General features: G+C 36.7%; 1 protein-coding gene across 1 annotated transcript in view; it reads right to left on the reverse strand.

The window, feature by feature from the left end:
- THEMIS (thymocyte selection associated) overlaps window positions 1-22,939 on the reverse strand; it is a 180,126-nt gene that overhangs the window by 6,283 nt on the left and 150,904 nt on the right. Inside the window, exon 5 of the mRNA XM_030316302.1 lies at window positions 6,197-6,344. Coding sequence (XP_030172162.1) covers window positions 6,197-6,344 — 148 coding nt within the window. The remainder of the gene's footprint in view (window positions 1-6,196; window positions 6,345-22,939) is intronic.

The raw sequence follows: 22,939 nt of genomic DNA on the forward strand, positions 1-22,939 counted from the left end.
ACACCATGACATCTCCTTTTTTCACTTGATCATCTAATGCTTTGATTGCTCTTTCTTTCTAGTGTCACACTCAAATCACAAAAAAACATGGGGGAAACAAGAAAAAAACTTCATTTACTTAAATGGATCTGTTAATCATAATCATAGTACAAAAATCATTATTCTCGGCTTAAAACCTGATTTTGATTTTTCATCTAGTATTTCCCAACTTCATCTCTACTTTTCTAGTATATTATTGTCTTCTTAATCTCAAGATTTAATTCACCAAAGTTTTATTTCTGAGAGTGAATCAAATATAAATTGATAATTTTTATTTCAGAGAAAATAATTTTGGAAAATATAACTCAAATGCAATGTACAGTCCTAATAGATAGATCTAAAACTATTAGCAAAGAGCCTTTGGGTACTAAAGAATTTACTGGTGAAAAAAACAACAAGTTTCTAAGTGTTTAGCAAGCATTGTGAAATCTATATGAGTGGAAATGAGAAGAAAAAGGAAATGGAATGGAAGACAAGACTTCAAACAGGCTATCTCAATAATCTATCTTGGTCTAACACTCCTGACAACTAACAGCTAGAAGATATATTTCTTCAAATCTCTAACAGATTCCTTGGTATACTCACATGGTTAAATATGATGCCACAGCAATCAATATAGTGCTAAACAAAGACTGTTGATTGACCCTATAATAATAATAATAATAATAATAATAATAATAATAATATTTTAGTGTATCCTCTGTGCCAGTCTCATTACACAATTTCATGTGAGGCAGGTATTTTTATTCTCATTTTACAGATAAAGAAACAAAATCACAAGAAAATGTGACTTTCATTCAAATAAGAGTTCAGCCTTGGGTCGGTCTGGTTGCAAAGCTTGAATATTTCCCTCTATAACTCACCATCTTGCACAATGTTTCCCCAGTGGTTAATGTTCCTGTCCAGCCGCAGATTGAGGAGAGAATGGAGTGAGAAGAAAAGAAAAGAAAAGAAAAGGGTTGCATTGCCTAGAGAACTGCTTTTCCCTTTCAATATGGTATATGATTTTGCTTTTACAATTAACATTCTGCTGATGAGATTTCCCATTGGTGAAGGCTGACGAGTCAGATTTTCCGCAAAGAGAAAACACTGCAGGAAATAAATTAATCTCTGGGGAAGATGAGGGGCAAGGCTGTCAGTACTCACACAACTGCCTAATAGGAAATGATATTTCAAAACTGTTGAAAGAATGAAATGACTGTGGGTTCTCCTTCCAGCATATTCTTAAACATTTAAACCTTCCGAGAAGAGGGAAATGGGTTGCTATAAAATGAAGAGCAATCTTACAACATTTCACTTTAAGCTGTCAGTACTTCCAAACTCAGATAGTATTCCCTGGAAATGTCAGAGGAATCATACCGGTGTCCTTGTTTTGTTTATATTATGAAAAATCTGCACTGATGTTAAATAGAAGGATGAATGATATACCAGATTTTTTGATTACCAGTTTGAAATTACAGGAACAAAACAGATGAACATAGGGGAAGGGAAGGAAAAATAAGATAAAAACAGAGAGGGAGGCAAACCATAAGAGACTCTTAAATACAAAGAATAAACAGGGTTGCTGGTGAGGAGGAGGGAGGGGAATGGGCTAAATGGGTGATGGGCATTAAGGAGGACACTTATTGGGATGAGCACTGGGTGTTATATGTAAATAATGAATCACTGGGTTCTACTTCTGAAACCATTATTACACTATGTGTTAATTAACTTAGATTTAAATAAAATTTAAAGAAAAGATAAGCAAGTAGGCGTCTTTCATGGAATGAATGAATAAATAAATAAATAAATAAATAAATAAATAAATAAATAAATTGTCCAATATTCTATATAACAGATTTTCCAGTCTTTGGAGTAAGGGTAATTATTGTGCTTAGAATTACACACTACTTACAATAACGCTGAATTACTGAAGTGTTCCTTTATTAAAATTGAGAAACGAAAATATGTTTTATGATATCTAAAGTACTATCTCTTGATAGCATGTTTTCAGTCATTCTTCAGTCCAGGTCTTTAATACAGAACACCAACTTTATCTAACTCTCAAAGTAGTCCCGATAGATAACTGCTTCATGTTTCATTTCTCATAATACAAGTAAATCTAAAGTTGAGATCAAATGTTAAGGTTAAATTAAAGCTCAATATAAAAATTTATTTATTTTCCGATAGATCCATTCTTCATCTGTAGCTTCTACCTTGACTTCAGTGATGAGTTTTTTTCCACGGAGCTTGTTTTCTTTCTTCTGTTTAATTGACCACAATATGTAGGTTCCTACATGTGGTGAATCACTTCTATGTGACTTTTGCTTACAGATGACCAAAGCTGCATGCTCTATGATATCAGAATAGGCCACAGAATCTCATACTTTCAGAATTGACAGGGCACAGAGATTTCTTGGTGTACCTCCTCTTTTGGTAAGGAAACTATAACTCAGAAAAATGAAATGGCCTGTGAAGGGCAAGACATCTGGGTATGGCAGAACTGGAACTAGATCTTAGGATACCTGCTTTTTGTTTTCTGACCTAGGGGGTCTTCTCACTCCTTGACAAGTTGAATTTATTATGTAAGATGAGTTGTGGCATGAATTTAATGTAAAGATGGAGGAATAATTAGAAGAACATAACTGAAGCTTCAAAAGAAAGGACATTCCAACTGATAGCTTTGTTCAGGAGAATATAGAATTTGCTCAGTAGAGCACATTTATGCAGGGCAAAAACAAATAGGCATATTTAAAAGATTATCCTTTCTGGCAAAGAGTGCAGTTTTTAGAGAGACACAGAAGGAGGAAATCTTTGTTCAGCCAGTCAGATCACCACAAGCAATCTCTGCAATTAATGAGTTGACCTACATTATAGCCAGATCCTTTTCACAACTAAATGATCATCTTCTGATACCAAATGACTTTGCCCTTGGCTGAAGGAAGCCACCTTACCCATAGTCCTGCCCCCTTCTTGGAAGCCTCAATATCCAATGACTGATAAAGACCTGGCCCCTCACCCCCAAACAGGAAAACTCTGAAGAGCCATACCAGCTCCAGGCCTTCCGGTGGGAACAGCTAAGGTCTCTGTTGTGACTGTATTTTGACTCAACTTCCCCCTCTGCCTAGACCTGCTTTTGTTTCTCTGCCATATGTGTCGTTCCCAAGAGCACTCCCAATAAATGTTCCACATGCAAGCCCACCCAGGGAACTAGACATGAAACAAATAGCTTAAAACAAACATTTGTACTTAACACACGTCGTCTACCAAAAATAGCACTTTAACTGAATAAACAGTGAAGTCCTGTGCTCTTCCTGAGCTATTGCAGCTGACCTAAGGTGGGGAAGATGTCCATTAGGGAGGGTCAGGGCTTTCCTGTCCCTGCAGAGTTGCACTATATCTTGGACTCAGAGGAGTCAGTGTCTCATCTCCAAAGGTTTCCAATGGACTCCCAGGCACATGGGATTCATAGGAGCCATGAATTTCCCAGGAGGATACATTCTTCGAAGGAAAAAAGGTGCCAGCAGAAACTCAGAAACCACAAGAGCCACAACAGGTGGTCATAGCCAGCGGTTTGCAAAAGACACTGTCTGGAACCAAAGTTTTTCTTAGTGATCAACTCGTAAGGATGAAAAAGTTAGTTATAATAGCTATGATTCAATTGGAGTTTATTATGTCCTATACCAACTTTAACCTATTTTATCGAATATAGTCTCCAAAATAGCCTATAGTGTAGCCCTATTATTAATGCAGTTTTACAAATAAAGAGCTAGAGACATTAACAAATTGCTCATGGTACACAGCTAGCAAGTGGGAGCCAAGATTTAAACCCAACAGTCTGAGTTCAGACTCCAAAGGTTAAGCACTTAATCATCCCACTTTTAGAGGACTGTTCTTTTAGTAATTTATGGACAAACCTATGTACAGGCTTAATAACAAAGTTCCTAAAATAAGACGTGGGCATTGCCAACCTGCCAAGCAACCAGAGTGAGTCAAGGACCCACAGAAGAAGGTCATGCAGGAGACTGGGGGAAGCATTTACATTGGCTGCTTGGGGAAGAAGAGCCAGGCAGGGCAGCACGGCTCCTGAGGTAGAATTTATTGCTCCCCTGGCTGCAGCAGTGCAAACTTTCATCACACGATGTGCATTCAGCCATTCACAGCAAATCTTCTCATTATTTACGTTCAATTCTAAAATAAAGAATTCCTTTTAGTATAACAATTAGATACATATTTGAATTGGTTCCACTTCATCTAAGTGGAAGAACAAGATTTGGGTGTCCAAAAGGAGCAAACTGGGAGAAGCAGCACCCCTGTCTTCATAAGATTTTTGCTTTTGTTTTTGCTTTTGTCTGTGATGTGCTACAAAAGACTCTAAAACTGCCATTCTTACCAAAGAGAATTTAGGAAATTACTGACTTCTGTCGAAGCACTAAAAAGAGGGGAAAGTTCGGAAAGGGTATCATCTGCTTGTCCTGATCTCCGTGGTGGCTTCTGGATACTCAGAGATGAGCTATCTCTGGTATATGGTAAATATTAAGTAGAGATCCAGTGAGTCTTTTTTTTCCAAATAGAGAGACATATATTACAGAAGATGAAATGGAATTTGAAGAATTCTATTTCTGTGTTATCTAACTTTTGTATTTTTACATATGGAATTGTCATACACTTTAATTCATAATGAAGACAGCTTATTCTGTAATTGATTGTAATTACAGATGGGAAAGCAAATGAATTTATTTCCCAGATGAGCGGACTAAACAATTTCTAAATAAATGTATGTTGAAATTAACCTAAGTAAGGAGAGGTCAGTTTACTGTTCTTAAATAAAGTTAGGAGTCTCACTTGCTTAAAAACACTACTTTAATTCCAGGTGTTCTTTTTTCTTAAGCCATCACTTAGAGGCGACATCTTCAAAGCAGGTGCTGCCCGGGTCTGTGACATATTCTGCACAATTCATGCAGGGTGCAAAGCTGGGGCTGTCCAGTGCCATCCCAGGAAGAGGTACACACAGGGGTAGATCAGATAAGTTTTCCAATGATTGAAACATAAACTTTGATCTTGGGAATTTTGTTATCTGGTATTTTGTAGGATCCATAATCTTAAGGGGAAAAAAGTTTTCAATGAATTAGTAATGGCTTGAGACTCAATACACTGCAGCAATATTCATTGCAGTAGTTGTTTCTTTTATAGTCATGCTTGATTAGTATTTGAAATTTGCAGGAATTGCAATATGCATGGTTTTCAAAGCCCTTCACAGAATTTCATTTTTATCAGTCGGCAAGAGTCAATGAAAAGGCAATAAGAAAAGCTCTATGGGATATTTTTATAGGAGTGTCAAAAGTCAGTAAGCTAACTACATGAAAGAACCCAGATTGTACAGACAGAGTTTGAGCAGAAACACTTCAGAGACGTTATATCTAGTATTTTGACTTTTACATGCCCTTGGAGAAAAAAAGGAGCGCTAGCTACAAAACCAAATACGGAGGGGAAAGGAACAAACCATATGCTTAAGAATAATTACCGTTTCCATTTTCCTACAAACGAAATGCAAAGTTTCAAAGATAAAGTGTAATAGAAATTGAGCTGCTTTGGTGTGTCTAAAATATTGCCAAGAAAGAAAATTCTCATTTCCCTTGCTAACTCATCCCAGATTTCTACAATATGGAAGTTAGTAGCAACGCTATCAACTTCTCCACATGTCCATTTGTTCTTGTTTTGCTTTTAGTAGAGATGAAAAATATCAGATCATCACCCCTAGAAACAAAACCATCATAATTCACATATACATTAGGTTACTTCTTTGACACATCTTTAAATTAAAGACATCTCAGTTGCTATAACCTCTTCTGAAGCCATTAATCCTCTTGTTAATTCTAGCAAAAATTTAAAAATATTATTGTCATGATAATACAAGCAATCTTAAAACACATCCTTGGCCATGAAAACCATAAATGAAGAGAATAAAATAGAAATAAAAAATAAAAAAGAACAATGAACAGACTTATTGTGAGTGTCTAATATTACGCTGCACTTAAAACTACATCTCAATGAGATTTGCAATTCAGGCAGTCACTTTGAGAGAGCCATATATTCCAAGCAAAGTGGTAGTAACAATCTGTATATTATGCATTTGTCATGTGGGCAATTAAAACCATTGTCACGTGGCTTAACTAACCTGTGGTTACATTGGTGGCTGCTACGACAGTTGCCCCACTCTTGCTTTTCTCTTTCTCCAGATCGGCCGAATCATTTTGACAACCAACTGGTACTTTTGAATCCAGGCCAGCTTGATTTGAGTGCAGTTTCTTGTCTACATGGAGACTCTGAAATGACACAGGCCAGAATGATTGATTTCACAAGTAAATTATCAGTCCAAAATAAATGCTTCCCAGAGATATGACAAGGATAAACATTTATCATATGGCAAGTTATGTCTGTATATCTGAATCAGAACATTCGAAATGTCAAAGTGAGTTACAAATTACATTTTCATCAATATATTTTGGTAATCTACGTGTGGAATTTTTTAGGCAATCTGAGTGACTAGAATAAGAAGTCATCTGAGACTCAGAAAATCATCTTCAAATCCTGTTTGTGTACATCATTTTCTTCATGTAAAGTTTATAAGATATTTCTCATTTAACACATTTTCACTCAGTTTTTATTCTTAGAGTTAAATTCTACAGCATTTCATTATGTGTTACATAATCACATATTGTATAATGAAGAGCAGGTTTCATTTCTGCATTACCTGTGGCCTTTATGTAAAACAAATCATAGCATCTACTTTAAATTAACTCATATTTTTATCAGCATTATGCAAACTTGACAAAGCTTCTCTACTCAATTTAAGAATAAGAATTCCTCCTAACAATGAATTATTAAGGCACAACATCAATGGACCCTAAAACACCTCTCACATATAAGAGATGTCACAGTGTTTGATGTAATACTGACATATTGTATGCTTCAAAAGAATCATCAGATAGGAGCAAAAACTAGAGACCTAAACAGGAAACTGAACTTTCAGCACTTTGAACCATATTCAAATTCAGACTAGAGGGTTTTCAGTTTAAACTTGGTTACATAATATTCAAAGATTCATAGAGTCAAAATTAGCCAGTCAACATTGGCCATCCATATTAGCCACTTTGGTTCACTAAGGGATAGGATAATGAACAATTTTCCTTAAGTTCCTCGTGCAGACTGTGTACAGCATTAAGTTTATTAAAAGCTTTATCAAAAGCTCAAATTAAAGGCTTTTAAAGCTTGGAAAAGGCCAATCAGGAAATTAGGGTCCATCATGATTAAATAATTAACCCAAATAAACAGAATGAATGGTGCCGAGCCTCAGGGATACGTCTCCCAACCCTTAGTCCAGTGCTTTTCACACCACTGTGCAATCCATTTGTTCATTTATCCATTCAATGTGGTGGATTGGTTACATTGATGGCCCCATTTCTTCACCTTTCTCTGTATCCATGTCCTTCATGTAATTTTGCCATGTCCTTCTACTTTGACTTTTGACTTGTCCATGTGACTTCTGGATCAACAGGATATTGACGCATGCGACACAGAGACTTGAAAGATAGTTCCACAATTGGTTTTGCTCATTCTTGTCCTTTCACTACTCCATGAAGACATGCTTAGACTAGCCTACTGGGGGTTGAGTGGCACAGAGAGTAAAGTCAGGTTACCCCAATCATCAGAGCTGAGACAACCAACAGCCAGTAGAAACCCAGACATTTGGGTGAACCAGCCTTGATCAGGTCAGCTGAACTCCACAGTTTCGTGGACTAAATAAATGTGGTTTGGCTATACGCATTAGATTTTGCTGGTGAGTATGCAGCATTGTGTGGCCATAGATAAACGATATATCCAATTTATCTATAGAATCCCAGATACTGGGTACAGTATGAGAATACAAATGTAAATATGACATAGTTTAAATTGTTCCAACATAATTTCTTAAATTGTTTAAGTGGAGGATTAAAATAGAGTGTGGTAAGTCATTTGTAGATAATTCTCAAATTCCTTCTCTACTAACAAAAGATGGGATCCAGGTGATCCTATGGGGGACAACTCAAAAGATCAGCATTTGAATGTCGGTATTGGCCAAAATGAAACTGCTACACCTGTTTATGTTTGACTCATCCACAGCCCAGAAAAATTTAAGTCAGTATGAATTTTTAAATTTGTTGTCAGGCTTGTCACATAGTTTGTATTGGCCCATAGCTTTGAAAAGAAGCAGATTAAACTAGAATTTAAGTATTTTTGATATTAGATGCCTTTGGAAAATATATTCATTCAATGACTATTAAATCATAGTTTTTCAGTATTGAGTAATAAACTAGGATAAAGGAGAAATGTGGCTTCTTGTTTTTTCATTCCAAATTCAATCAATATTATTAAAATATTGAGGGAGAAATGTAAAAATTCATGAAAATTATGTGAATTATAACCAGATTTCAAAGAAGAAACACAAAACTTAAATAAATTTCTGAAACCTGAAACCTGTAACATGAAAGGCTGAGCAGATCAAGGCTGACCATTTGATCATAATGGGTCAAGTATTGCACAGGTCTGGTGCATCTTGGTGCAAATATCTGGCAGATTGAGCATTTTATAAATACATCAGCATTTCAATAATTAAGAACCCCACTTTGCTAAATAAAGGCAGCCCCCACACTGGTCTCCTCTAGTGGAGCCATGTCAAGTTTTTCAACCTCTCCTTTTTTTTTACTTGTTACAGCCTGGTTCCTATTCCCTAGTCCTAATGTAAAAGGAGTTAGATGTGTCTTAAACTGCTGATCCTGCTGTGTTCTCTCAACCTTGTTTACTTAAAGTCAGTCTCTCCCTCCAGTTCCTGGCTTTTCAAACCATCCACAGGTACTAATTTTCTGCTTCAAAAAATCTCCACAATGCTCCATTTTTCACTGCCCAAATGCCTTCCATTAAGCATCAATCCCTTCCTCTTTCTCTTCCTTCTTATCTCTCAGACTCTCTCAGATGCCTTCAGAACTTTGCTCCATAGTTTGCAGTTTTCACTACATATTCAACTTTCTTTTAGAACATTGTCACTACCTCCCTACCCTGACTAAAATTCCATTCTCCATTGAGGATAGCACTTCTCCTACAAATGAAGATGCTGCTTATTCCTCCACACTCTAGACAGCCTCAAGTTGATATTCTTTTTTTTTAATGTTTATTTATTGTTGAGACAGAGAGAGACAGAGCATGAACGGGGGAGGGTCAGAGAGAGAGGGAGACACAGAATCTGAAGCAGGCTCCAGGCTCTGAGCTGTCAGCACAGAGCCTAACGCAGGACTCGAACTCACGGAGTGTTAGATGATGACCTGAGCTGAAGCCGGACGCTTAACCGACTGAGCCACCCAGGTGCCCCTAGATAGCCTCAAGTTGATATTCTTGCCATAGTACTGTCCACTGCACCCTTACCTCCTTGCTAAAAATCCCCACTGCTTTGATATTCCTGCCAGCTAGGTAGGCACCATCTCCCTTCTTGTTGGTATCATCCATCTACCAATCTCTAGTCACAATCCATTCTTCATAAAAAAAGACGGGATTATTGTTTTTCCTTCCATCTCCATGATCCTGGATGATGTTCATATTTACAAAGACATTCTATTCAACACCCTGACTGGATCTCCTTATTATGAATGAACTTTCCATTTCTCTCCCTTAGACTTTCACTCCCAGAGCCACACCTGAAACCTGTCATAATAACCTTTTCCCCCTCCAAAATCACTAAGTGTCTTCCTCCCTCACCTAATCTCCTATCTTTTATTGTCTGTACTCAAGCCAAGCTCCCATCTCCAACACTGTTTTTTTCCACCAGGACAATTCTTGGACCTCATTGGAACCTGGGCTCCATTGATCGTTCTACTTTCTCTATATCCACCAGCGTCCAAGGCTCATTTCCCCTTTTTTTCTACACAGCATCCATCCCAGTTTGAAAACTTCCATCTGTCCGACTTGATCCTGCTTTAGCTTTCAGCAGCACTTGACATGTCTAGTCACTCCCTTTCTTTGCCTTAAAGTCTCTAATACCACTTTGACCATTCACTCTTAGTCCCCTTTACTGTTTCAACCTTCTTTATCTACACATTGACTGTTAAGACTTTCTCAGAGTTTTGTTATTGACTGAGCTGTCTTTGTACCATCCTAGATAATTCCAACAATAGTGTGGCTTAATTTACTGTCTATGTGTTTATGACTTCAGGGGTGAGGGGAGATTTATAAAATGAGATGACCAAGGGCTTGTGTGCTATGATAAGTACTCTGGATTCCAATTCTAAATGTGCTTTAGCTTTACAACTCCACCACTAATTCCTTCCTGTCTTAAGGCTTGGATCTTCTGTTTGCCTAGAACATTCCTCACAAACTCTTACTCTTTAAAAAAAAAATTTAATGCATTTTTATTTTTGAGACAGAGACAGAGTGTGAGTGGGGGAGGAGCAGAGAAAGAGGGAGACACAGAATCCGAAGCAAGCTCCAGGCTCTAAGCTGTCAGCACAGAGCCCGACGCAAAGCTCAAACTCATGAACTTTGAGATCATGACCTGAGCTGAAGCCAGACGCTTAACTGCCTGAGCCACCCAGGTGCCCCACAAACTCTTCCTCTTTAATTTATTAAGTCTCAAGTTCCTGCAAGTCTCCCTTCACCATGTAGCCTTTAGTCAGCACCTTTGTTTTCTAGGCTTTGGGTACCTTGTAGTTCTACTGTGATGCAGTTTTCACAGTATAATTAAACACTACCTGATTTAGTGTTTAATGTTTATCTCTCTGGTTAAAATACAAACCCACTAAGTATAAGGACTATGCCTGTCTTATCCATTGTTCTCAGTCCTTATCTCAGTATTTTAAATATAGTAGGTATGACATAACTACATGCTAAATTAGTGGAGAAGTGCATGAATAAATATAGACTTAATTTTTATGACTTTTTCTTTAGCTAGCCTATCAACGGCTACTATATAGTCACATGTTCATATGCTAGAAGTGATATCCAGTCACTCTGAACAGTAATACTTATTATATATTTGAAAGGAACACATATTTTTAACTTGTTTCACCCATAAAAAATACATATTGCAAATTTTGTGCTTTTAAATAAATTCACTGTTGCAATCATTGAAAACACTATGGTTATATAGTGTCCCATATATTTCTGTGACTCGATGTGGATTGGTTACTATCTATGAAAACTATAAATCAAGGAATGGTTATATTAGGGAAATAGAGAACTTAGAGTGTACACACTGTGGGCCCATATTCCCTAGGCATGAGATTGTGACCTGACAATAATGGAAGAAATAAAACTCTGTCAGGCACTGCTTCAGTGATGTCAATCAAGCCTTCAACCTGAATATCAGGTCCAGAGGAAAATGAGAAAAATAATGTGTGCAAAGAATAGAGAAGAACACAGATAAATTTGAACTGGCATCATCAGGCCTTTGTGACCACTTTACAGTTGTAGTTCAAAAATAAACTGTTTATTTTGTATAATTTCCACTTAACTTGTCATTAGAAATAAGTCATTATAATCCTGTCTGCTAATATAAAACAACTGTTCAATTATTTTTCATGTTATTCTTGGTGTGTAGCTTGTATATTGCTTTTAGTGGTCCTGCTGAAAGCAATGATCCAATAACAACACACACTGAATATTTTTCTCATGAACAAAGAAAGGAACAAATTAATATTACCCCAAAAATATTTTCTTTCTTCAAATCCATCTTTCATCTCACCAAGGCCATGTTATGAGGGAAAAAAATCATCCTTTTCCAAACAATTTATTGAGATTCTATGTTCATGATTACATTCATCCACGTCCCTTTTCCCCAAGGGTGAGACTCGCTTTTCTTTAGAGAGTCACAGAGGGCCTGTCTTGGCCCAGGGACTGAACATCATTTACATGTTAAACAACACGAAGTATCCCAGATAACGTACTTCACTTTTTTACAAAAAATCAACCACTCTCCTAACAGGCTAAAAAAAGCGTCTCTTTCTCTGCTTGTATAAACAACTGATCCTTTCCACTGTCTGTACTTTTTCACTTCCAAAAAGTGAGTACAAAGGACATGTGACATTTCAAGTGGTATTTGGGAAGAAATTTCCCATTAACTAACTTTCTTCCCCATAATTAAATTACACTTAAAACAAGAAAATAGTAACAGTAATTCAGAAAGTATACATTAAAATAAAGAAATGAGGTTCCAAATCCAATCACAGGAAACATAGGTTTGCATATTCAAATTATCGTCCCAGAACATATAATCCTCTATGCCATCTGTCTTCTAATGGGAAAGAGAGAGAGAGAGAGTATGTGTGTATTTTCTCTTTTGTTTGTTATATGGTTGAATCACCATAAATAATTCAGAAGATTATTAAGCAGTTTAGAAAAACTAATAAATTTCTCATTGTGCATTATAAAGACCCAATTAAATGGAGGCAAATGTTTGTTTTTTTCTGATGAAAATATTTAAACAAGCAAGAATATAAACTGAAAAATAATTTAAAGTTGATCATATAAAGTCCTCTCTTTCAGACAATATCTGAGATTTCATAGAATTATCCATCTATACTAATAACCTGCCTTTTACATAGAATATGTTCTTTTGTAAATATTTTTTTTTGAGAGACAGAACAAGAGACTGCGTATGTGTGCAAGCGAGAGAAGGAGGGTCAGAGAGAGAGAGAGAGAGAGAGAGAGAGAGAGAATCCCAAGTAGGCTGTCAGTGCAGACCCCAACATAGGGCTCAGTTCCACGAACCATGAGATCATGACTTGAGCTGAAATCAAGGGTAGGACACTCAACCGCCTGAGCAGAATATGCTCTTTATACGACCTGCAAGAGCATCCTTTTGAGCTTGTTCCACCCAATCCCAACAAACCATCTTTGAGAACCTTCCTGTCCCTTGCAGCCGGAGGTCGTATATAGAGGGGTTGCCCAGAACTATGGTTGGTAGGCCTCATTTCATCAGCCCAGCAGAAGCCCACTACCACCTCTCCCACTTTTCCCAGAGTTCCAGGCTGTGTCCCTCCCATGTGAGACCCTTTGCTGGCATCCTTTATCCTCAACAAGTGTTTTCCCCCTCAACCATGCAAATGAGACCATTCTTCAAGTGAGACCATGATGGCTGGGCTCTGAGCTGGCAGCTAACTGGGCACCTCAGCAGCAATATCAAGTGCATGCATGTGGCTTGACACTTAGATACTCTTGGCCCAAATGTGGTTAACAAGTGGGATAGATCTGTCTCTCTTTTACCTGCTGCAAGTACCACCAGAAGTTCAGGACATTTAAAAGAGTTGGGGTTTTCTATCTGCCTTGCCCTTGCCCTTGGGTCAGAGAAGAGGCAATTGGCCCATGCAAAAGAAATATGGCTGTGTCTGCTTCCCAAGTTGCTCTGATTAAAAAAAAAAGACATCTTTCCATCACAGCCCTTCAAGAACTTCTACCTGCTGAACTTCCTGGAACCAGGTCCAAGAAAACAAATCTCTGCTGGAACTATTAGAGATCTTATCATGTATCATATATCAAAGATGTACCATGCTCTCTGGGAGAGAAATCCTTCATTTACCTAAAGACTGCTTTAAACCTTAACTTTCAAAGACATCTTTCCAGAGCATATTATGTATTAAAGAAGATATTATCAGTGTTAATATATTTCAGTTGCATCTTCCTCTATTTTCCCTGCTGAAAACAGGGAACTAGACAACTTGACATCTAGAAGTCCTGCCATTCTGATTGACCACCCTCTTGAGGAAAACCAAGTCCTAGCTCATGAATATTGAGGAAGAACTCAATATAATCACAGACTCTGTTTGATTTAAACAAGTTTAAGAATTTTCCTTCAGAGTACTCAGGGTGAAGAACCTCTTCACACCCTTTTGTCAAGCTCAATTCAATCTGCTTCTTGCTCTTCTAATCTTCTATAATTTTAGCCAAAAATGAAATGGACACTTGAAGCAAGGCTTAACCAATATATCTTCACTTTAAAATGAGTCCAGAAGAGACAGCTAATCTGTACGTTTGCTAATCTTAAGGAGATAAATGAGAAGTCTAGCTGCCTCAAAAATGTTACCCATGTCACTTCAGACAATGAACAAGCACGCAAAAGGGTTTGCTATTTTAGAGCTGCTGTGACAAGTGCATTTCCTACAAAAGACCAAGGTCCTCTTATCTTTAATGTTGATCCATAGATGCTGGAATAACTCTGTATATAAATAAATTTTCTCCTTTCTTTCTATTTGCCTTCCTGCAAATTTTAAAATTATTCATTCACAGGGCTATTGTTATAACTTTCAAGCTCCCATTTTAATTGGGAAATCAGAACGCTCAGACTCAGTGGGGGTAATCTGTGGCCAAAGGACAGGAAAATTAATTTTAGTTTAAATTACAGAAGCAGAAATTACAGTAGAATAAAGTATGTGACATATTTTTTGTTTAGATTAGTTTTCAGTGGATTTCGTTTTTAATCAGTAGACGTATGAATAGCATTTGAAAAGTGTCCAGCAGAGTAACACTGGCTGCAGATAGCAGATGGGAGCTGCAATGCACCATATAATAGTTTTGTATCCAGGAGAAGTATTCTAAATTCATTTATTAAAAACTACATTTGAAATCATTTGACTGTCCTGGGTATTAAAACACAGCCTTTAATATAAGTCTTTGAAAGTCTTCCATATACAGCCTGATGTAAAACACTGCTGTATTATTATTTGAGCTAGAAATGATTTTGGGGAGTATGATTCATCTATTTCTTTAAGCATTCACATGACATGAAATGTAAAATGGCATGCTTCCCACTGAAGAGTTGCTAAACTGTAAACATTTCAGGCCATTGTGATCTAGTGGCTAACATACCATGTAGTCATCGAAGGATGGTTCCCACCTTCTCACCTCAACTCAAGCCTGGACACATTTCCTTGAAACACTTTCCCATGAAGGCTGCCCTTTTGACTTCTTCCTACTCACACACCCTATTCCCCATGCCCTTTATAAAGCACTGTCTGGCACTACCATTCAACATCTTCTCTAAATTTCTACAGAAACCTGGCCTGACCCTTCAGTTGTCTCCACGATCCTCCTCCACTTTCTTTATAATGTGTTCTTCAGCTCATGGCCTCCTCTCTGCCATTCCTCTGCCAACATGACATCAGAGGACCTTAATGTTCACATCTCTGTGGAACTTTTTTCCTACTCTTGTTTATCCTCTTGTAAGTACAATCGGAACCTGGACCTCTTTGTCCCTCAGAATTTTTCCATCATCAAGATCTTGGATTTTAGCACCCTCTCTGTGCCCATAATCTCTTAACAACGTTCATCTCTCTCAATCTTCAAATCGTTTCTGCCTCTCAGCCTCTTTGCCTCACCTGTTTCTCCATCCAAGGGGTCCCTGGAAACTCCTTATCATTTTTCTTATTGTGGTTATAAGATCCTCACTTTCCATTCTACTCTTGTCACCGATCTTCCAAGGCCGCTTATTTCTGGTAATTTTTTAAAGGCTCATAATTTTCCTATTTGTCTCTAATAAATTTATGTTTCCTGGTGATATCTAGGTCCTCCAGGTTGCCCAGTTATCTGAGGATCTCTGTTTCAGTTCCTAGTGAGGGGTACATAGACGATATTTCAAATCTTTTCCTCTTTTAACAAGCTCACAGTCACAGCCTGGCATTCCTCAATCTTAGGAAGTTATTTGATCATGTAATTCATTGAGATTGTGGCTATCTGAAATCAATTCCCACAGCTTTCCTTGTCTTGTCTTAGAAATTCATTTGATCTTTCTTACGTAGATTCTTTCCTCTTTCTAAAGTCAGTACCTTCTCCTTCTTCTGTGACACTTCCCCACCTTCCTCTTTGAGTTAATCAATTATTCTGCCCACTTATATTCTTTGATTCTGCCTCTCCATTGCCCCATTCATTTTCTGCCAAACTTTAGTAAGAGTAATTGATTTTTACTGCTCTTCCCCCCCCTGCCCTCCCCCCCCAGCACTCACTTACTATCTATTTACTGAGTGGAATCTGGTTTCTGTTGTTACCACTTGATTAAAAATATTTTCACCAATAGCCTTTCAGCCATCAGTCATAAATTCCATGGTCTTTTCTCAGACCTCACGGTTCCTGAGCTTTCTTTGTACATAACTCTGATAACCATCTCATCATCTGAAAAAAGCATTTTCCCCTCAATTTCCAGCAACTCCATTCTGTCATTTTCCTTTTATCTCTTGGTTCTCCATTCACTCATCAGCTTTGCCATCTTTTCTCTTTCCTACCAACCTGCAAATCAGTGATTGCTGAACCATTCTGATTGCATGTTTTTAACAAAACTTTGAAGCACAAAATGTAAATGTCATACATGTACATATACATAAACTTACATATATATGTACTCTACCAACATATGTGTAATTATGTACATTTACTCTACTAATAATATACCATGTATAGGGCGCCTGGGTGGCCTAGTCGGTTAAGTGTCTGACTTTAGCTCAGGTCATGATCTTGTGGTTCATAAGGTTCGTGAGTTCGAGACCCATGTCGGGCTCTGTGCTGACAGCTGAGAGCCTGGAGCCTGCTTCCAATTCTGTGTCTCCCTCTCTCTCTGCCCCTCCCCTGCTCACATTCTGTCTCTCTCTCAAAAATAAACATTAAAATTTTTCAATAAAAAAATAATATACCATGTGCATTATAAAACAAACTCAAAGTAGAATTTTTAAATAATAAACTGAAGTTGATTAAAGTTGAAATAAAAATATTTTAAGCAAAATTATTTTATTAATATTGAGAAAAATAGTTGAATATTTTTCATTACTTTTTTTACTTTATTATTAAAATTTTTTTTTAATGTTTATTTACTTTTTTTGATAGAACACAAAGTGGGGAGGAGAAGAGAGAGAGGGAGACACAGTATCCGAAGCAGGCTCCAGTCTCTGAGCTGTCAGCACAGAGCCAGACGCAGGGCTCGAACCCAAAGACCATTAGATCATGGCCTGAGCTGAAGTCAGCCGACCAACTGACTGAGCCACGTGGGTGCCCCAGTTTTCATTACTTTTTAAATCTTAATTTAACACTTTGTGATACAGCAATTCAGTTGTTCATTTTATAATTCGGTTGACCGATATACTGAGTTTTAATGGCTGTCATGCTAAAAATGATACTTCACAAAGACACATAGATCCAAATGGAAAAGGCACATTGTTAGTAATTTTGCAAAGATATTGATATTGGCTAGTAAATTATTATCTTCGCTGGTGTCAAAGTGATAATATTTTAATTATTGGATTAAAAACATACTGAAATTCTGTGGAAGATTTTATAAAATGGTTAGAAATTTTGTTTCCAAGTTTTTGAAGTTTGCAAGATGAGAAGTTGCCTTGTTTTCAGCAATGGAAGCACATAACATCAGAAATACTTTAGGGGCATCTGGGTGGCTCAGTCAGTTAAGCGTCCAACTTCAGCTCAGGTCACAATCTCACAGTTCGTGAGTTCGAGCCCCATGTTGGGCTCTGTGCTGACAGCTCAGACAGAACCTGGAGGCTGCTTCGGATTCTGTGCCTCCCTCTTTCTCTGCCCTCCCCTGCTCATGCTCTCTCATTCTCTCAAAAATAAATAAACATTAAAAAAATTTAAAAAAGAGAAATATTTTAAAGCAATCCACTTTCAAAAAAACCCTATATAGGAGTATTCTTTTGGTACAGATATGTTTGCTCCTTTTAATGGAAGGGCCAGCTCAAGTATGTACGTGTGCATTCCTCCAGGTGGCACACTACTGACAGGCAATTATGAATTAGGTAGATGAATTTGAACACTCACCTTTTAGTAAAATAAGTCTTAGTTTATGTGCTGCCGAAGCGAGCATGTAAAATAAATCTTAATATTAGTACATCTATAATTTTGGGAAAAATGATTTGTTATAAGGCAATCAGCAAATCTTTTTTTTTTTTTCTAGAAGCATGTCTTTTTTATTTAAATTTTATTTAGGTAGCATACAGTGCACTGGTGGTCTCAGGAGTAGAATTCAGTGATTTATCACTTCCATGGAACGCCAAGTGCTCATCACAGTAAGTGCCTTCCTTAATAGCCATCACCCATATAGCCCTTCTCCCACTCACCTCCCTCCATCAACCCTCAGTTTGTTTTCTATCGTTAAAGAGCAAATCTTTAAATGGTTCAAAAGAGTACCACCATTATTCCTCATCTTACAAAGTGTCATGAGAGGGGGTATAGCTCAGTGGTAGAGCATTTGACTACACAGTGTCATGAGGGTCCTACTATATTTTAAACTTTCGTCTCTATAAATTAACCTGATATTTAAAACATCATTCAGAACTTTGTAAATTTCTGGCTACTATTTCTTTGCTGTAATAACTTGCTTACAACGGCACTGGGAATACATTTCATATGTGGAGTCATATCATTAATCTTCCTTTAGAATCACTTTTAAAAGTCTAGACAATGCAGTTTCTCTATCAGTAGTTGTACTTACTCAGTTCATCCGTAAGGTAATGCTTTTGCCAAAGAGGTCATTAAGGAATGGAATAATCTTTTTTCCAATGTATAAAAAAATATCTCATGGATTTCATTTTTTTAAAATTCTTTTTAATGTTTATTTTTGAGAGAGAGAGAGAGACAGAGAGACAGAGTGTGGACGGGAGAGAGGCAAAGAGAGAGGGAGACACAGAATCTCAAGCAGGCTCTGAGCTGTCAGCACAGAGCCTGATGCAGAGCTCAAACTCACGGACTAAGATATCATGACCTCAGCTGATGTCAGACACTAACCAACTGAGCCACCAAGGCACCCCCTCATGGATTTCATTATTGAAGCATAATTTAGGAAATACAATGAACTCATAGTTGGAAAACAACTGAAGTCTTATGCAACTTTGCAGAAAATCTCCCTTACTGAGTCATTTGTTCATACAGATAATTATTAACAGCTAACCTTTATTTTTTACTTTCCAAATGCCAGGTACTATTTTATGTCTGTTACATGTATTAGTCTATTGAATTCTTCAGCATTTTTTTTTCTAACCACCTTCCAAGAGTATTTTCAGAAAAAGAAATGTGTTTCATTTTTCATCATACTGCTTCTTTGTATTATTCTAGTCATTTTTTAGAAAAAACTGATATACTTAATAAAATGTAGTGTTTTTTTATCTCTGGTAAAAGAAAAGCCTCAAATGGGTTTAACCTTAATTTTAGTGAATTTTAAATGTAATGAAGTACGGGACTGATTATAACATAATTATAAGCAGCACTGAAAAAGTAATTGTCTTCACATTCTTTTTGCTCAGTTTTAAAATATATTGTTAATCATGAGAGCTTCATTTTCCCAGTTTCTAATATCACATAACACAGTATAAACTATGATGAAATTCACCATCACTTATACTATTTGTGAATCTTCATTTCAATCTTCTTGAAAATTTCAAATTTGGGGCTATCTTGATGGGTATGATTAGTTTATCTTCTTTAATTTTTTTCTCCTAATATAGCCGATGGAGAAATCTGAGAAGTGTGAACACTGTCAGTTCTACTTTTCTTTTTTATCACTCTGGTCTTTTGCTCATATTATAGATACAATATTTTAATAAATTTATCTTCTGAACGATGTAATGCTTTTAGAAATAGGCACAAATAATAAGGACAGCTCAATGACTTGACACAAATTGAATGCATTATGTAACTCCTACCCAGATCTAGAAATAGAATATTAATAGGCCCTCAGCAGCTCTGTCATGCCTCAACCAGTGACATTTCCAATCCCTCTTCCCCAAAGATAACCAGTATCCTGACTTCTAATATCATAGATTACTTATCTCTCTTGTGTGGAAGTTTCATATACTCTAAGTCATAAAGTACATTCTCTTTTGTGTCTGGCTTCTTTCTTTTTATCCCTAACTTCAGAGTATTCCATTGTATGAATACCAAAATTTGTTTGTCTGCTCTACTACTGAAGAATGTTTAGAGTTGTTTCCAATTTTAGCTATTAGAAAAAATACTACTATGAATATTTGTATACATGTATCTGTGCACATATGTACACACTTCTTCACATATGCATATGCTTCTGTAGGCATCTAATTGCTGGGTCAGTGGGGGTATGTATGCTCAGCTTTAGGAGATCCCACAAAATGGTTTTCCAGAATATTTTCTCACCAGGAGTAAACAAAGTTCTAGTTTCTCCATAATCTTGCTGTACTTTGGTACCGTCAGCCTTTTTATTTTATCAGTCTATGATTCTATAGTATTATGTCATTGTGGTTTCCATTCATATTTTCCAGATGACAAGCTTAAATACTTTTTCATTGTTTTAGTGGTCACTGTGAAATACCTATTTTGTAATGTAACTATTCAAGTATTGCCCATTTTCTCTATTGTGCTGTCTGTATTTTTGTCATTAATTAGTAGAAGTTCTTTATATATCTGAATACAAGTCCTTTTTAGTATCCTTACCTGTTTTGCACAGAAGCTTCCCCACTCTGTAGCTTACCTTTTCACTCTCTTAGTGGTGTCTTTAGTTGTATAATCTTAATTCATGTGTTTGTTTGTTGTTTTTTTAGTAAAAGATACTTGTCCATTTTGTGAGATTCTATTTTGCTTCAAGTAGGAAATACCATTTTCAAACAACTTGACCAGGCTCATTGAATCTACAGCATAGTACGATACTCCCAAATGAAGGGTGCCTAGTCAGGGTCCCATTCTCAGAGATATTCTCTGGAAACAAAAACAAGATCCAGTGGCCAGAACTGCTCTATATTTTGAGTTAACTATGATCATCAACAGCTGCTAACTTTATATATTAAACACACACACACACACACACACACAAAACAAACAAACAAACAAACAAAAACAAAAACAAAAAACTACCAGATGCCATAGATCTCCTGATAGAAAACACACAGCACACATTGTGGAGTAGTCTTCCCAGAAATTCAAATCTGAATCTATTAAGTATCAAGATTTAACTATCACAGTACAAGACAGAAGGACATCTTGATAGGAAGCAACTCACAGGCAAAACAATTCTAGAATATATGACATACAGAATACATGTTATCTAGAATACATGGCATGTGATAGACCAGGGAAGAGACTGAAATACAAAAATCATATGTGAAGTATGAGAAATGTAGGAATAAAAGGTATTTGGAAAACAACAAAGGGCACTAAAACATCACAGTCCAGTTTCTACACAGGTTGTTCATACAACTGGCAAAAGAAAAACCATTTCCACTGCTTCTCACTGGGAACGCAATCAGCAGAATTCATGTTTTGGGACGTTCTGTAGAAGTAAGCTGGTTTCTCCAACAAATTGAAAAAACAGGAAGAAACCTATAGATTAAAAGAGATTTTAAAACAAATACTTCAATTGCATTGTGTATACCTTATTTAGATCCTGATTCAAACCGTATGAATGCATGTATGGGGAAACCATGCAAATCTGAATCCTAACATGATATTTGATATCCCTAAGGAATTATTGCTAATGTTTTCAGGGATGGGAACTATATTGTTTGCTTTAAGAATCTCTAGTTTTTAGAGGTATCTGACGAAGTATTTGCTGAAGGAATGAAATTAAATGATATCTGCTTTTGTTTTCTCCCCAAAATATCCAGTATGGCTGAACAGTGAGGGATATAGGCAGAACAAAATTAGCCTTGCATTGATAGTTGATGAAGCTGGGTAATGGCTATCTGGACGTTCATTATGCTATTCTCTCTACCTTTGCATGTACTTGAAAATTTCCAGACTAAAAAGAAAAAAAAAATAGTTTTGCCTGACTTGAGATCAAGGCAATAATAGACTTGTGCACAATGTGAGGACACATGAAAAATATACTGCATTTCAGAAAATAGGCTATAGTTGCTTAAATCATCTCGTCTGCCTAAAACTGGAATTGATGGTTAGGACTTGGCCAGGATGACGTAGCTGGATCCCCTATGCTCTCACAGAAGAATTTCAGATTTGACTCCACTTGTCCAGAATCTACATGAAAAGCTGCAGTCTTGAAAATATCGCAGGGAGTTGGGGAAGGGATGAGGGGGTAAGATTGCAAGCTAACAGCAAGGTTGAAAGGCCTAGAGGGATTTGCTGGTGAACAGTGACACAGACCAGACCCTCCAAACTGGAGGCCAAACTCACCATTCAGCATGGCATTTGCTTTTGGTTAATTATAGGGAATAAAGAGAGAAAAGAAGAATGTTTGGTTCCAGGTGTCTTTTCCATCTATACCTGAAACTCTCACTTCATAAAGAACCAAAAATTGAGACACATCTCTTGATGTGTTAGTAATGTATGTCTAAAGTATTGTATTGTGAAGAAATTAATTTTATTATATATAATTTGTATATTGAGTAGAGAGATTTTAAATTCATACTTAGAAAATACTAAATAATAAGTGTGGTTCACTCACACACAAAACTGATTTATACATACCATTTGAAATTCTACAGAAAATGCTTCAACTTACTCACATGTTATGTAGAAGAGAAAGAAATTCAGTAGAGAATAAATTGATGGTAAGAGGCATTGAAGAGTTGAGCATTAGTAGATATCTTTATAACACCAAAATCTAGCCTCAGGATCATATTAGCACCTTAAATACATCAAAATCTCCACACAAGTACTTGTGCAATCTGTCATTATTATCTGCCAAATTAAAGCTCAGCTGACACTGAAACTATGAAGGTCAAATCTGATAAATAAAACTCAAGTACAAAAAGATTGAATAATATCCTCAAATGCAAACCAGACTAGAGTCTAACTTAAAAGCTCATTGTTTTCAGATCTATGTTCAGATTATTTTTATTACTTGCCATTTTATTGATTCATCTATATTTTTGATCTCCCAGAGTAGTCAGAGTTGTGTATTACATTGCCCTTATTGTAA

Source organism: Lynx canadensis, chromosome B2, assembly GCF_007474595.2.
Source record: "Lynx canadensis isolate LIC74 chromosome B2, mLynCan4.pri.v2, whole genome shotgun sequence".
NCBI classification, from domain to species: domain Eukaryota; kingdom Metazoa; phylum Chordata; class Mammalia; order Carnivora; family Felidae; genus Lynx; species Lynx canadensis.